At 35.5% G+C, this 18,115-nt stretch overlaps 1 protein-coding gene across 7 annotated transcripts in view; it reads right to left on the bottom strand.

Moving 5' to 3' along the window:
* The window catches only part of RBBP8 (RB binding protein 8, endonuclease), a 43,950-nt gene that overhangs the window by 13,029 nt on the left and 12,806 nt on the right, over positions 1-18,115 (bottom strand). For 5 of the 7 annotated variants that reach the window (XM_051775017.1, XM_051775026.1, XM_051775008.1 and 2 more), the window contains 10 exons: positions 16,626-16,668; positions 13,263-13,358; positions 11,379-11,491; positions 9,572-9,647; positions 6,428-6,591; positions 4,889-4,990; positions 4,098-4,195; positions 3,294-3,421; positions 1,464-2,346; positions 1,253-1,379 (listed from right to left, as the gene is read on the bottom strand). In XM_051775017.1, coding sequence (XP_051630977.1) covers positions 1,253-1,379; positions 1,464-2,346; positions 3,294-3,421; positions 4,098-4,195; positions 4,889-4,990; positions 6,428-6,591; positions 9,572-9,647; positions 11,379-11,491; positions 13,263-13,358; positions 16,626-16,668 — 1,830 coding nt within the window. The other 2 variants (XM_051775032.1, XM_051775038.1) reach the window with 2 other exon arrangements.

Here is an 18,115-nt window from a genome sequence, read left to right as displayed (position 1 = left end):
AACCTCACAACATCCTTGTAGTCCTCCTGTGTCCTCCTGAGTTGCCTGCCCCTTCTTCCAAAGGCTCATAAACTCTCTTTTTTGATCCCTGAGTTCCAGGCAATGTTCAGTCAGGTTGGTCTTCCTTCCCACCAGCTCATCTTTTGGCACATCGGGACAGCCTGCTCCTGGGCCTTAAAGATTTCCTTCTTGAAGAATGTCCAGACTTCCTGGGCTCCTCTGCCCTTCAGGACTCCCTCCCAAGGGAAAACTGTCAACCAGTATCCTAAACAGGCCAAAGTCTCCCCTCCAAAAGTCGAAGGTGGCAGTTCTGCTACCCCCCACTCCTTACTTCTCTGAGAATTGAAAACTCTTATCATTTTGTGACTGTTGTGCTCAAGATGGTCCCAAACATCACTCCACCCACCAGTCCTTCTGTCCACAAACAACACGTCCAGGGGGTGCCTTCCCTAGTTGGCTTGCTATTTACATTAGATCAATGAGTGAGGTCTAAGAAAAGAGCATAGAAGTGTAAGAAAAGGGTATAGAAGTGTCTGGGCATTGTTCCAAAGATGTCTCTTGATTTGTCTGTGAAGAGAATATTTAGATTCCAAGCTACGCAGTCACACCAGCTAGTGACAGATATGTTTTAAATTCATAATACAAATATTTCTAAATAAAGTATGCATTGTAATAGCTCACCTAGGGAGTACAGAAGCCTTGATTTTACAATCCGAGTTCAAAAAATTAGTTTTCAGACTGAGAACACTTAATAGGAAAGAAGATACAAGGAAGAGTATATATACAGGAAGAGTATATGGCAGCCTATGTTTATTATCACTACAGGTACAAATTTCTTTAACAAATCATTAGGAATAATGAAAAATATTAACTAAATAGCTTATCCTTACACTTAAGTACAGTTTTCAAGCATTTGAAAAAAGTTTAAACTCAAACTTGCTGAGGTTTTTATTATTACACTGCTAAACAATAGCAATGCTAAACAAACAAGAAAGAACAAGATTCCTAGCCTGTCGAGTATACACCTGAATACCAACGATATATTTATTAAACAGTGGCAAAAGAATGCCAGGAAGATACAGACTGTAAATGTGGGGGGTGATCTTAAGAAGTCCTAAATAGAATGAGTCTGAGTTAGAAGCACAACGAAGTGATTAAAGTGGAAGAAAGTAACATATGAAACATTCTATTCAACCATAACGCAGGCTGAGGCGGTAGGGCAGCAATAAAAGGAACATTTTCATCAAGTTACCTTGCTCATTTTGCAGTGCTTTACTTTTTGATACTCTGCAAGGGTTTGGTTGAAGCACAGATGCTGGTTCAGACTCTCCATGTCCTGTCCTTGTTTTCCTTCTATTTGGTACATGGCCACCGGCAACCTAACAACATATTGCAATTTTACTATTTCCCAAAACTTAAATATAGTACTCCAAAGGAGCAGAAAAGAAGTCAGAAAAGTGTACCTGTACATCGCCAAAAAGTTCCTCTGTCTCTGCAGAACTTGGCAATGGTGCAAATTTGAAGGGAGGAACTTCTTCTTTCATTTGGATCTGTTTTTTCTTATCTGGGAATGTTTTTCCCAGCATTGCCTCTTGTACATACGATTCCTCTTGTAAATCTCTACCAAACAAACAGCTCTCATTGGCATTTTGAATGGACGATAAACCTTCAGGAACGGGCTTCCCCAGGTGTGAAAAAATGTCATTCAGAGTCACCTGTTTCAGTCTATTTTTACATGTCTCCTCACTTCCTTGTTTTTTCTCTTGACAACGAACTCCAGAGAAGCGATCGGACAGATCCAAGGGCTTATCAACTGTATGTTCCCCATTAATATGCTGAACATCTGATCGAAAGGGCACAGAGTTCTCTTTGTTGAAAGATGTTTTTTCACAGCTAACTGCATGATCATCTTCAGTTTTCTTTCTCTTAGCACACCTGCCTTCTAGCTGCTTCTGGTGCACAAGAAGGAAATCGCTCTTGATCACCTCATTTTTAGCTGTGCAAGTGTTTCCAACACAGGTTACAGCCTCACTAGGATTCTTTTTCACAACCATTTGCCTACTGATAGATGCCTGGCTGATAACTGAGTTGATTTCTGTTCCAAGATTCAGTGGTGCAACAAAAGCAACATCTTCGGATTTTGATTTACTTTTATGAGATCTGGAACTGGATGGATTGTTGAAGAGGTTGGTTTTGAGATTAGCCTTCAATCCTGAATCTAAAATACAAGGAGCATGACCTATACTTGAGTTGTTCTTCATACTGCTAGAAGCTCCAAAAACAGGAGAAGCTACCTGAGAATCCCAGTCAACATGTGGTGGAGTGTTCTGAGATGGATCTGAAATACTGAATACAATGTGAGATGAGAGATTTTTCTGGTGTACACAGGCTGGGAGGAGAGAAAGGGATATACAGAAATTCTCTAAGTTTCCTGTTACTGATCTGCTATAAAGCTGTGCAGGCTGCTAGTATTAACTGAAAACAGAAAGAAAAAACAAAGGGAACTTACTCTAGGAGTAAGTACTGTTGCAATTAAAGAGCTGTAAAAGGCAAACAAAACACAGATCTGGCCCTTCATTTTGGTACGGTGTGAAAATCTGTTCCACATTCAACTGAAAACAGCAGACAGACCTAAGCCTGCCTAAGAATCTTTTCTATCCAAGGACTCCCTACCTTTCAGTGCAGTGAAAAGGAAGAAAGAGAGAAAGACTGCTATTGCAACCAATCTAGGATCTTGTATAGGTCTTAAAACCAAGACAACATATTCTCAAAGCTTCTCCAAGTGAAGGAAAAAAGTGCAAGCTTCTTTCAGGTACTCTGTTTCTTACCTGTCATCAATAAAACATACATTTGAGATGACAAATAGGGCCAAAAAATTTCAGTTTAGACCACAACACCCTTAGGAGAGTGGGAAGGGCAACATTAAATCAGTATGACACCTAATCAGCAGAAAAGTTTAATGATCATTTTCCTGTTCCAGCTTTAGGCCCATTATCCCCAGGGTTATGAGCCTCACACGATGCCTTGCAATAATGAGAAGCTGGGAAGGCAGGGACTGTGTACACAAAAAGCCCAAATCAGAAGTTAGTGAATGAAGTGAAAGTCCACAGTTTTGCATTCTATCAGTTTCTTTGCTTCCAATGTTATTTACTTGAAAGAAACACCTATGATATGAAAACACTTATTTCCATGTGTTTAAAGCAAAATGCTGTTAAGGTTTTAAATTCTACTAAAACCAGAACTTCATATAAGCCTGCTTAAAACAGTATTATTATAACTGTGTGGAAACACACCCTAAATTGCTGTCATCATTTCTTGATTCAGAAGCTGGATGCTTTCTTGAGTCTTCAGTCTGCATGCTCTCTGGGGCCTGGCTCATAACTGTATTAGTGTGGGGAAGATTCAGTACACTCTGGGACTCCTATAGATGGTGAAGGAAAACAAAGAAAGGAAGCGTGAGAAGACATTGGAATTAAAAATTAGAAATATCAGAATTAAAAATTAGAAATGTGCTAGATTTGCACACAAATACTCAGAGGACCCATTCAAATTGAAACATTTGAAACTTCATGAAAAATAATAAAAGCTAGGAGATGAACTTTTGGCCAGCAACTTTAAAGAAATCTTATGGAAACTGAAAATAATTCATCATTCAAATGCTCACACAGAGAAATAGTCTACATACTATAATTTTCATGGTAGTTTCCAAGTAAAAACATCAAGTAATCTGACCTGGAATCACCAAACGGTCTCATCACCTAATACTCTATTTCAGTGTCTTAGACTTGATTACTGCACAAAGGGAGTTTGGCAGCAGACTCAAGGGTTTAGAACACTGTATTAATAAAACTTGCAAGTTCTATACAAAGTGGGAACCATGTCCCAACCCTTCTCCCCAACCCCCAGATAGGTCAGTTGAGTTGTATCTCCTCTTGCTAGAGCAATTCAGTAATGAGTAAGCAAAAGCAAACCAAAGTGAGTTTACTGGAACTCAGAATACCTTTGGAGAATCTTAATGCAAAAGAGGAAAAACACTGGTTTTGAAAACAACTGGCCCAAAAAGCTGGTTATGTAAGAAATTTGGGAATACTACTTACAGATTCCTCTTGAACACCAAGTCCAATAGTTTCTGCGACAACTGCAGCCAAGTTAAAAGATGGTTTTGGAATGGGATAGCCTCCTACTCTTGGTTTATCTTTGTGAGAAGATCACAGTAAGTTACATATATATTATAGTCTCTTACTCCACTCACACAGATGGTACAAACGCAGAACTAAAAAGTTCACAAATTAAAACTGGCATTTATGGAAATAGTTTGACCTGTATCAGATAAAAATCATATCTGAAAGTGCTAAGTGGAAGAGGGGGTAGAAGAAGAATTTCTGATGAGAGCAAACTGCTGTATGAGCACAGAGAAATATGCTTCCAATCTGAAAATAGCTTCCAAAAATGAACACACAAAGACAAGTCAGTGTAAAAGTTGCTTTTCAATCTCCCAGTCCAGGGCAGGAATAGTCTGAGAAAAGCACATAGAACAGTGGTAACGTATATTTATAGTAAAATGCTTCTCTTGCATATTTCCTTGGTGACAGTCACCATTATTTTTCCTATGTTTCTATTAGAAAAACAAATAGATGAGTTTCCCTTAGAGGGGTTTAACATTACACAGTTCATTATGCTGGTGCAAGTTAATAAGATTGGAAAGTACAAGAACTACAACCACCACAACCATGACCTGCACGAATGATTCCATGCTAATTCTCACAGTCATTAGTTAAAAAGGTTTGCACCTTTTTACATTTCTCTGTTAAAGAGATGAACCCTCAGTTTTACAATATTTTTGCCTTATTTTGAATGGAATTAGAACTAAATCTATTAAAACACTTACTTGGTACAGGGGACAGTTGTGGATCACAGGTGTCTGCCACTAGTATCTCTTCTCTGTGGTTACTGCTCACTTGTGTGGAAAAGAGTGGAATTTTTCCAAACTCTAGGAGATGTAGAAACATTTTCACTCGGTGAAATTAGGTATCCTGTTGTGATAATTTTGTGTAGATACAGACAATGATCCTGACCTTAAAAGCTTCTGAATATGAGTTTTGATATGTCAGTAGATCCAGTAATCTAAGCACACCTGATAATTTGTCATAATGATACCTCAGAATAAAGTCACAAATATTTCATATTAATCCTTTTTCTCACAAATATGATCCCAGCCGGTCAGCCCTAAAACAATACTAACAAAGAATTACACCACTGTCTATACTGACCACATAAATATATGTATTCAAGCTCTATTTTACCTGTTAATATGGTAACAAAACAATTAGAGAGTAAACCATCCAAGGGACTAATGTTCTGCATCAGCTAATGTAATAAAGTGAAAAGGTGAAAACCTGAGATCTGAATTATGGTCAACTCTGCCATGTAGTCTTTTCCATCCAGACGACCAACAGCTTTCCATGGGCATTAACTGTGATAGGTATTTACACCATTTCTTACATATTATACTTTGGATTCATTTAGTAGCTCCATTTTTTTTATTCAGAAAATGGAGAGGTATAGCTATGCTTAGAAAGGAGAAATTATTCACTGTACTAAAAATTTCAAATGCAAACTAAAGGCCACGAATAACCAGCTCACCCTTTTTACCCCACTGTTGTCCTATTTTTATTCTTCAAAAGAGGCTTTTAGTCAAGACTCCTATTTAAATATACTCATACATTATTTAAAATACCTTTTTTTATGCCAGAAGATAGATTAACAAAATAAAGAGCACCTGGATTATCGTATTTCCTGTGTATCATTAAAACACAAGCACAGAGACCCTTATTTCACAAAAATATTTCTCATAGTTAAAATACATTAGAACTTACAGAACAAAGTCAGGAAATAAACTGTGGACAATACTCCTAGACTTAAGACAAAAAACAAATGCAAATGGTGTATCAGTACTAGAAGAAGAAAGATCATGTAGGTATCTACCAGTTTCAGTAAAACTACTTTAATTTGCATATTCTGCAGAAGAATTGCAGAATGTGGCAAAACATTTGTTTCCCTCTCCGCTAGGTGGTGGCATCGCTGCATGCACAAGGCAAACCAGAACAGATTTTTTTTTTAGCTAATTTGTACTTACGGAAGAAATACAGGTTGAAAAACTGTTACATTTGCACATGGATGAAGAAAAGTAGAAGGCTGAGATAAGTTCTGAGCATACTGCTGACATAACAGTTACTGTCAAAGACATTTTCCCCTGAGTCACATATTATTGCACAAAAAGGAAAAAGGCAAACCAAAAAAGGGCATAAGATTATTTATTTTTTTTAGTTTTTGCCCTTTACAATCAAATTTATACGTCATCTTTCTCTATAGCCCTTAAGATAATTTTTAAGTTAATAAAAAAAAAAATCAAAAACAGTACTCTTACCACTGTTGCTAAGTTCCAAATCTGAGTGTGCATGTTCTGTGTATCGGATATGCCTATTCTCTTTTTTTCTCCTCATACGATTAACCACAGAAAATGAAGAGGTCAGAACTGGAGAATCTGGAATGATTCCTTCTTCTATTTCCACTGCTTGTTGCTTTTGCTCCCTGAAGATGGTCAAATAAAAGTCAGCAAGATGAAGAGTTTTCATTTCAGCAAGCAGGACAATCATATGGTCCAAGAAAGCAACAATTAGGAAATGCAGCCATCTCAATAGCATGACAGTGTAAAAAAGTAATACTACAAGCCAGTTTTTAGATACACCTAAAACCAAATTCACCATTGCTCCATCAAGCCAAGGAACAGCATAAAACCCTAGCTCTTCACACTTGAAGTCAACATACAACTACTGCACTGTGGAAGACCTTTTCCCTGGAAGAACCTAGGCATTGGAGAGTTTATAGTTCACTCTCTGAAGCACGTGCTACTTTAACAAAAGAATGCTGAAACAGATGGATTAGTGTCTCTTCTCCCAGTACATCCCAAGAATACTAACTGTCTTAAATACAAAACATCTGATGTTACCTCCAATTCACAAGGTCTTCAGAGATTAATGTAAAAAGCATGTAAAGCAGGTAATGTAAAACAGAAAATGAGTTGCAGCGTTTATCTTCTCTCAAACTGTCAGCTCTAACAGCCTGTTGCAGAGTCAGTATATAAAAATTAGCATTAAAAATAACTGTATTGTCTTTCATAAAACTGTATCTAGACATAGCAAGGAAATAACAACAAAAAAAGCGTTAATTTTGGATCTTTTAACTTAAATACACTTTGTTTAGTACTTAATAAGAGGCTACCTGCTCTGTGGTGGTGGCAGTGAGAAATGGAAGAGGCAGTAAAAGAAAATTACACAGAAATCTAACTTGGCCTGCTTGGTCATCTTTCTGCAGTTGCACTTTTCCTTGATTCTCAAGAGAAAACACAGGCCAAAAGATCCTTTCCTAACTATAAAAAGAGAAGGATATAAGGTTTTGATCTAAGGGAAGAAGAGGAAATGCAGATATATTTCTGCTTGGATTGAAGTGAACCACAAGATCTTATATAAAATAAGGTAATGGAAAACTGTAAAAAGCTGTATGGCTTAAGACAAAAAGCATTTTTGCAGTTAGGCTTTTTACTGTGATTAACTCTGAACACTTAATAACAAACATTGACACACTTGATGCTCCGAAGCCTTGACAAATCCTTTGTGTGATTTTGTAATTCCTCTTTTCTAGCAGATTTACAAAAAAAAAAAAAAGCACTGGAAAACTGTATCATCTACTAGCAATATCTTAAGAAACAAATCAAAACAAACAGCAAAACAATTCATTCATCTATTTACTTTGCAAATTTAAGTTGTCTGTTAAAGTTCTCTTCAAATTTACTGGCGTGTGTGGCCTTGTATGACAAATTAACCTACTATAAATGTATTTTTCAGTATGTTAGTTCCGTGCAAACTAAGAGGTAGTTCCTACATACCATCACAAAACAACGCCATCAACTGAAAAAGCTGCTATATACATAACTACATAATAAGTTCTGAACCATGGAATTATCTGACACCTCAGAAAAGGTTTTAGCAGAAATTTCCTTGCTGTTTCCATCCACGCATAATGAAATCCTAATCTGATAAAGAGTCAGATAATACAATTCTTCTACAATTTCATTGATTTCACTTTTATGGAGAATTCTTACATTTTTTTCCCTATTATTACACCTTGGTAACAAAATACAGAAGACTGCAAAAATCTGATTTCATGTCATGGACCAGAAACAACTTGCTATTTTACACCTACACATTGATAGTATATTGATCTAAGTTATTACTTCTAAATAAAGTAACATGACTATAGTTAAACCAAAACATTCAAATGCAGTGACTATATTAAAACAGAAGGACCATCCTTGTTAATTAGTGTTTATCCACTCAACTCTGCACTCATTTGCATGACCACCTAACATGCAGAGCAAGTAACTTCGTGTTACATTGGTCATTCTCAACTTTCTCACGTTGGCTGGAGATTTTTACAGGAAGCTAAACCACAAGATTGGAGATCAAACTCAATGAATTAGGATGGATCTGCCTGGTGCTAATTTTTTTCAAGTCATCTCCTCACTGCATAGAAGAACTGCTGCTGAGCAGCAATTACACATTGCGAAGGATATAGAAATTTGTTCCTACTTGGTACTAAAAGGTAATACTCCTATGGTCATGAAGTACGTTACTCCAAGAAGATTAAATGCATACAGAAAAAGAAATTACAATTAAGGTGCAAAGGATGGGAGACAAACCAAGAAATACAAAGTAATAGGACCACAGTAACTCTGAATAGAAATCTAGTTGTTTTACTTCTCTACCGAAGCTTATCTTCTGACAAAGACAAGAAAAAATTAGGTGCATAAAAAGGCTGACATATCACGTCCACACATCCTGCCCCACTTCCCCCGAGCATGTACACAACTTATTCACAGATATGCAAAAGTGAGATAAGTTTCAGATGATGTCAAACCATAACAAGAATGGAACACTACCTCTGACTTGCACAGTGCAGCATATCTGCATATTAACCACAATATTACATGGCACAGTCTTGCTACTTCAAATTAAAATTTGATGGTCACTTCACAGCTTCCCACTTTCATGGTTTTCTTTCAAAATTTACTATGGTCTTTTTTCTTTTAAAATTGTAACATTATTGTAAGTTTATTTTAAAAATTTATTGTAAGATGCTGGGATTTTCTAAGAAACTACTTTTCTAAAGTTTTAACCTAGAAGGAAAGAATTGATAAAGGGTTGACTGAGGAATAAAAGTATGAGACATAAGGCTTTGCTATATACCACGACCAGAGGTCAAAAAAATTCCTATGACAGATTTACCTCTCTCGGTTTAAAAAAGGACGTGCTCATTTAAAAGAAAACAAAAAATCTGCACAATAGAAAGAGGGTAGGCTTATGTTGCTATAGTGGCAGTATGCTGTCTTTTCACAATCTATCAAAATAAGGAAACAAGTTTTAAACACTTAAAAGCTGATGTTTATATTCCCAGACATTTCTACTGGGGAATAGGGGAAAGGGGGAAATATCTAAAACAACTTAAAACTTACTCCAGCTCTTTCTGTAATTGCTGGAACTGTTCAGTTATCTTTTTATTTTCATCCTGTAAGTTGTTTTTTTCATTCACTGCAGTTTATACAAAAAAAGAGAAAAAGAAAACCAAACATATGTTAATATTATAATTTTGCCAGGTCCTTTAATTGTAATTGTAACTAATTACAAAATGTAAAATTGTAAAATGTGAAACCCTCTCTATGGTTTACAAAAACGAAGTTTCAAGCTAATCATTAAAAAGGTTGCAAATGATGTGTTAGAAAAGGGAAAGGTGTCACAATTACTGGATCATAATATTTGTTTTACACATTCATTAATTACTTTTCTCCATGTAGATACAAGCGAGACTGTGCTGTAAATATGAATGAATTGCTCACTTGAATTCATGGACAAAATTGCTTCCTTAGACTGAGGATAACCCATGAAGTACAAAACAATTAGAATTTGGTTTTAGCCACTGAAGCAACCAGCTAGTTGAAGAGAATGAAAAAAATCCTCCACCAAGAATTTCTTTAAAATCAGTTAAATATTTTGGAAATTAAGAGAGACTAATCAGAACTTTTTGATTTTACTTTTCTTAATTTCCAATTCATTCTGTCTGTGCTTCACACAAGCTTATGGCATCACCCTTCAGCCTTTTTTCCATGCTGTCTCAAACTAACATAGTGATTAGCTCCCAAATTTTCTGTTTGCTTTAATTTTTGTATTCTTGTTCTTATTTTGTTGTTGTTATATATTTTACCACTGGATTACTTTTGACTGACCTTTTCCACTGGTTGTCATATAGATCTCAACCCAAATCCACAGAATCCTACTGTTCTGTCAGACAGTGTTCCAGAAGGTTTGTACCTAATAGGTCTCACCTTGATTTTTAAGGTTCAGAGCTTTATTTAAAGATTAACAGGGTTCAGCCAATCATTAAACACAGAATTCAGAATATTTTTACACAAATGTCCAATAATAAAAATCCTTCAAAAATTGATGTATTTTGTATTAGCACGGAACATAATATTTCCATAACTTAATTAAGCATTGAAAAGCTACTTTTTGTATTTGGAATTTCTCATGTTTTAAATCTCATTGAAAGTCTGCTTGCTCTTGATCAAGCAAGACAACTAAATAATACAAAATAATTAATGGTAAAGATACAACTAACATTTTAGTATCCTGTCCTGTATTATTTAGCACTTCATACAACCAGTCTTTCCAAACTCTCTTTATAAATGCATTTGTGTCCTGCTTGAATGTCACCTAGAAGAGTTTATTTTGCCCCACATGTACTACTTCCTGATTTCAAAGTGTGCTGCCTACAAGCTGCCTGGTGTAGATTCTTTTGTGGTTTCCATGGGTCATGTGAAAGTTATGGGTTTACTGCAGTTAAAGTTCAAGTTCAGCTAACTACGGGACACAAGCTGGACCCAGGGCACTTAGTCTGAACCTGCTACTTTGCGATCACCAGTTCCTTTGAAGTCATGGTTTCTTTAGGAAAGCTGGCAATCAGTCATTCTAGCTGCAGGAATAAACAGAAGCAGCCACATTTTATCTAAAGTAGCTACTTTACACAGTAAGATTTTCCACGTCAGTTCACTTTCAGTATCAGCACTTCAATCTAAGAAGGTGGGTCAAATGACTAGTAACTGGTATGTTACATATTTTCAGACTGTAAAGTTAAAGTATCCCCCGACAGAACTTTTTGGGCTTACTAAGCACACCACATATAAATTATATCAAGTTACAGGAATTCATGAAGAGCTAGTCTACAAAATAGTATGTTTTGCCTTCAGACTTGTGGATAAAACTCACTAAGCTCAGTAATAAGTTTGAGATTCTGCTGCCGGATGTTTTCAAACTCTTGCTGCTTCTTTCTCATGTGTTCTTCGGTTACAGCACATCGATCACATAATCCTGCTCTTAGTCTACAATAAAATTGAGAAAAAAATGTCCCTCTGTTAAGAAAATATTGCCATACATGAAGCAGATATCCATGTTAACAGACCTTTTGAACAATGAATACCAGAAAACTGTGCAGAATGCCACTAAGTACTGTGGGTTTATATGTTGACATAGCAATATTTTAAGATTTCCAAATGACCTAATACTACATGAACTAACAGTTGCATAAATGACTGTAAATACTTGACACTTCTAAAGCAACATGCATTACTTTATTAAATGAAGTAGAGCATGCTACACTTTGCCACTGAAAGCCTTTGTGAGATGTCCTACTAAGGATAATGTCAGACATAAATTACCAGTCATTGTAAGTAAAGTTCATTCAAGAAAATACAAATAAGCAAACAATTTCAGTAAGTATTTAGTAAGTGTTTCAGAAAGTATTCAGTATTATTACTTTATCTAAGAAGGATATATTACTGTCATTAAGCAAAACAATCAAATAAAAAGGACAAAGTTCACTCCATAACAAATGCCGTGCAAATGTGAAATCTTTTATGTAGACACCAATAACTAAAGTGGATCCAAAAGTTTGTCATGTGAGGCATTGACTTCACTGTCTCTAATGGTTTAGATCAGCTGTTTAAAGCACATCTGCGACCAGAAAGTACTTGTTACAATCACTCCATCTTACCTGGCACACTCATTCATGCAATGAAATATATGTTCATTTTATAGGTGATAACTGAAGTATATTTATTTCTGGTACACAATAAAAAGCTAACAGTATTACCAAAGTGAAAAGCAGACTCTCTTTTGCCTGCTAAATAAGAAACCAGTCAGTCAACAGTTCTGCACTGCTGCTGCTACCACATGAAGTATTTAAAAAACCCAAACAAACGAAGTTTCCAATTTCAATTTCCAATTTCCAAACAGTTGAATATTGGAAGTAAAAGCCATACTGGTTTATTGGTACTCTAATATTGTGGAATTATGGAAAGAATAAAATCTGGAATGCCTCTTCATATTATCTAATTGTATAACAGACAACATATTATAATCTCGTTGTATTAAATCATTTTAAGTACTCTTTTAGTTTTCTGCAATGTAAACTCTTCATCTGCTAAAGGATTAGAAAAGTCCATCCACACTATGAGTGAAGTAACAGGGAATGTTGGAAAATAATTTACTACGTAATGATGTCCTGTTCCCAGAAAGCTTCTGAGAGCCTATTAACAGCAAATTTAACATACATGTTCCAAAACAGGTATAACTTTTAAAGATGAAAAAATGCACTGTAATTTCATGTCTGTTGGTTTTGTTTTGCTATACCAGATTAAACAGGAACAAATAAGGGAAAGGCAGAACGGGTCAAAAGGCAATGAGAACAACTAAGTCCAAAAGAAAGCAAAGGACAGAACCTGTAATTAAATTTAGGTAAAACAGACAATTGGCAAAAAAGATTTCCTCAAATTTGAAAGATTTCCTAATGAGTTATTTAATGAGCTTCACAATATATTATAGCCTTTGGGTTTTGTACTTGTATTATGTCTTGGCTGATATGTAAATTTACCTCTACAAAAATGGATGTAAGAGAATGCACCCTAAACTGTCTGTTTGCCTCCCAAGCTGCTCTATTTTATTTATCTTAACTGAACTAAGCAAACTAAGCACTTCAAAAATAACAATATAACAAAACCACCAAAACATAATAAATTCAACTGGCAAAGTATCCAGAGCTACTCTGTAAGAGCAAAACACAGCAAACTCAAAAGCTAGAAAACACTACTTCACCTGTCTTCTAAAACCTTGATGGTGTCATGAAGTGCTTTTTGCTGTTCTCTGAGCTGTTGGTTCTTGGTATAGAACTCTTCAAGCCTCTCTGCATCCCTGAAAGCAAACAGAGAAAAATTAGTTCTACCTTTAAATTATAGATAATAACTTTTCAATAGAGAATTCTCTCTGGGATGTTTCTTTCATATTCTTGGGAAAATCTTATTATTTTCAGCACAAATATTAAGTTGAAGACCAATGAAGCAAGTGTTTGTGATGAACGATAATTTAGAAATGACTGAATTAGGAAATATGCAGCTAGTTTCTAATTTGTATTACAGTTGATCTTCTGTTGATAAATCTGATTTTTGCTCAGGTAAAAGTTAAGAGTTGACAGTCAAAGCACAAAAGCTAATAACATTCAAGCAACAATCTCAGAGAACATAAGCACAAACACTTCTCTTACACTTTACTGTGTTGTGGAGCCGTTGGGAATCTAATGGGGGCTTTCACAATCAGGTCATTTTGGTCTTTTCTTAGCAGGCAATGAATCTTGCAGTGTGGCAAACCACATTAGGTTTAGAAATGTCTGAAAGGTCTTTAGGTCCATAAGAGGTTTACTTTCTCAAGAAACAATTTGCAGAGTCTATAAAGCATGTATTCCTGTAATATGAATACAGCAAAAAGAACTCTCTTTCCAAATCCCTCAGAAATAGAAGATCTTGAGAAAAATACCTTCCCTAAAAGTCAGAGTTAATTAATTAGCAAAGAGTACCTCCTCCTTAAAGGAGGTAAGGAAAAGCAGTAACATTAAATTCTCAGTTTTAGCTCCCCTTCACTTTTATTATAGGATCACCCCACCTCCTCAAGATGTAAAGTACAAGCTAGAAGAAAAATTTTTTTCTACAAGGCAATTAACATTCAGTAAAAGCTAAGCAACTGAATCTATGTAACACGACAATGACTAACTTCTGAGCTTTCCAGCTCTTCTTTTTACCACGGAATCCTTTGTATATATCCATGAAAGCGGTTGTTTGTTTTCAGTGTGCCTGAGATGGATTATTTGAGGAAGCCATGAAATTGGCTCATGAAAAGCTGTTAAGCTCACACACAACAGGAAATGAAAACATATTTACTAACTTGTTGATACAGTTCTTTTACACAAACATACTTTTATATTGGCACTATCCCTTTAACACATGTTTAGTCAAACACATTTTCATATTGCTGGCATTCCAGTAATACAAGAAATTAGAAATCACAGGGCACAAAGTGAATGGGACTGCTGGAAGCTTCTACAGTGTACAATCACAGACATGTTTTATTAATCCTGAATTTTAAATACAGACGCTTTATCTTTCTGTACTACCATTGAGACCAATTTAGGCCTTTTCAATTGCATATTCAACCTACAAAACAGTTACATGCAAACAGCACAAGGGACTGTTTAAGACTTGTACTTCCACTTGGGGAGGACAATGCCTATAAGTTCTGTTACATCAGTTCATTAACCAAGTACAGCCAGGCCATGGTAAAATTTGAATTGAGAAAAGCAATCTGTATTTTTCTGGTGTTTAGGCACTAAAAAACCCAAAAATCTCATTTTTTTCAATTTATGCAACTTACAGGAGGCCTAAAGTAGCAAATTTTAAAATCATTTCTCTAGCTAACTTTAAGTCATTCCATGGCCTTAAGTTATTTTTAATAAATAAATAAGACAATAACATACACTAATACTACATGCTTTCCACCTAAACCCTATAAAATGTTCCATGAAGGTACTAATATGACAGAAGGAACTGGGTTGTTGGTTGCTTTGTTGTTTTTTTTTTTCCCTTAAAATTCCAGTGCAGCTGATAAACGTCACAGACATTTTTGGCTATGAAGGCACCCTGCATAATGGCTGGTCTCTGACCTAGAGTTTACAAGTCATTAGCCTCAATGCTGGAGTGGGATACAAAATAAGGCACTCATTGTCAGCTGATTACCAAGTCTGAAATACTAAACCTCAGGTATTCAGATGCACTAAGGAGAACAAGACCTCCTATGTAACAGTACTGTATCTACACTGTGGGAGTTGTAGAGAGATTCCAACAAATAATGATTAAACCATTTGGTATGTGTCACACCACTGATAATATTCATCATCTGGAAAACTGACTGATCATTTAAGATTTTAGAACATGAAAGTAACTTATGATACACCAGACTAACAGTATCAACAAGAGATAATTTCATTCTTTTAGATTAAAAAATTAATAACTACTTAATTTATAAATTATACTTAGGAAATAACAAGATGTTAAATTGATTTTCTCCAGGAGCGTAAGTGTAGTCTCTAAGAATAATACATAGCACCACATATTGGCTAATTGAAAGCTGTATAATAACCTAATATAATATTATGTACTAACATAAATATATTCCTTGTGATTCTTCAGTATATGTCTTTGACTGCAGATGGCAATACAAATCTGGAGCATTTTTGCTACTTCTCAGAAGAGTTTAATTTCTTTAATATATCTAATATAATTATATTGTTTTCCACAATGGAAAAAGATCAAGTAATTTATTCCTATTCCTCCTACACAGCCACTTATAAAGTGCAACTCATAATACAGATCATATGTAATAGTACCATAATATTAATGTAATCAAATCTGAAGTGAAAATTTAAATAAACAATCACATATGCATAACTGTTATCATTTAATTAAATATGGCTGTAGTCAGCAGAAGGAAAAGAAATGCTAATTTAATGCTGTAAATACATATTATAATTCTACTGTAAGGTAAATCTTGTAATTCAGGTTTTTCCCAAATTGCTTCTAATGAACAGAACTAAAAATAAGTAGCATATAATGACTGCAAAAGAAGTTGGATATGTCTTAAAATATAAGAATTGAGTGAAAATTAGCAAGACTATTAGCAGAATCTTTACTGAATGACTGAAAGCTGAGTTGATGCACAATACCTGATATTAAAAGCAAATGTAGCCAAAAAGAAAAAATCTAAATAAAGTTGGCTTCTTGTCTTGTCCCTTACTTCACTTTACAGATTTGACCTCAATTTTAAAATGTCTCCTTAATTGTCTTTTGTATTAGCAATGCCAACATCTTGACTGGCATCCTAGAAATACTATAGATAAGAATACTGTAGGAGTCACTTTTGCAAAGAAGGCAAACGCAGTGTTCAGGTTACATACCCTATAAACAGTTACGTACATCTTCAGATGACTTCAGTTGAATTACTAAAGTGAGCAGAGTTTTGTACACAACTGAAGGAAGATTCCATGAAATCTGAATTGATCTTACAAAAATTACAGCTCATTAATGGCAGCCTGACTCTCCTTTAATAAATTAGATCATTGGGATGAGTACTTACAAGCATCTTTCCTTTTTTAACTTAGATATTTTCAGCTGTAAGCCTGAAAAGTAGAAAGAAAAAAATGCATGTTACAGAATTCTGATTTTAAAAAATTAGTGAAACAATAAATTAACTTTCCTTTTGCCAATGACATCTGCAAAGAGACAAAAAAAATGTCACTAATCTGGAGAGAAGATCATAGAAATCACAGAATATTCTGAGTTGGAAGGGACCCAAAAGTATCATCGAGTCCAACTCGTAAGTGAATGGCCCCTATGGGGATCAAACCCACAACCTTGGCATGATCAGGACTGTGCTCTAACCAACTAAGTTATTGGTTCATTCTGGACTTTTCAAGTATGTTCTACAGGATCTTGGAAACAAATATAGTTATTATAATCTCTAGGAAAGAGGGACTTAAACAAACACTCAGATTCCCACTTAAACAGGTATAAAACACTTATGTAAAAAAACCACACATGAATAGGCAGCACCATCAATATATTTTCATTGACTATGTCCACCTAAGTAGCATAAATTATGTTCTGTGTGCACATAAATGCATAATACTACACTGGAAATGAAGCACCCAACCACTGAACTGTGAAATGCATTACAGTGTATATGCAGAAAGGAAACACTAAAAATATGTGATCCAAGGCTTTAAAGCACAAAAGGACAACACACTCCATTGGAGATGAAGTACCAGACTCTCTCAGCCAAAGCTTCTTTGGAAGATCTTAAGGTGAATTGAGGAATGATATTTCATCTGTGGTCTTTCTCCCAGTAAGACTCCCACACTCCTAAACATGTATTCTGTGCAGAAGTAAAACGGTCTGCAAATACAACTAATGTTCTCAGCAGAAGTGGCCTCCTGACAGCCCAGGGGACAGAACACTGTCCAACCAATCTGCTTGCAAGGCTTTGGGTGCATTTGTATGTGCACAGGGGCAGGAAGAGAAAGGTGCTCCAAGTACAGCACAGCTTAACAAGCTGGATGCAGTGCTATGTGATTACCCACACACAAGCTGGCCATTCCTATTCAAATAAATGGTCAAATAATCAGACCACAATGATAGAACATTTTCTTAAATACAAATCCAACAGAAATTTTTGTGTGACATCAGAAAACAACATAATTTTTTCCTAGTGCCATTATTTTCTTCTAACTATGAAAGGCTGCTACCAACTTCAAGTTGAACTTTAGGTGTCTTGTAAGCTCTCTTGCAAAAGCATTATGAATTTTGGATAATAGGATAAACTTATGAAACCAGAACACTTTTAAGAAAACTTTCAACAAGTCTGAATTTAAGCCAAAACACAGAGTTGATACTACTATAGAAAATGTATGTTAAGGCAGCTAACAGACTTTTTTTTTTTCTCCCCTACCACACTCAACTGGGAACAAAGGGGAAACAATTTGCTTGAGAAGGTTCACTCTTCAGGCCACTTACAACATCAGGCCAGCCACAGCCTCAGTGACCCCATGCTTGCTTCAAGATGCCAGT

This window comes from Manacus candei, unplaced genomic scaffold (assembly GCF_025592945.1).
Source record: "Manacus candei isolate 608988 ecotype Guabito, Panama unplaced genomic scaffold, ASM2559294v1 h1tg000008l, whole genome shotgun sequence".
Lineage (NCBI taxonomy): Eukaryota > Metazoa > Chordata > Aves > Passeriformes > Pipridae > Manacus > Manacus candei.
This window is presented reverse-complemented; position numbering and strand designations above follow the sequence as displayed.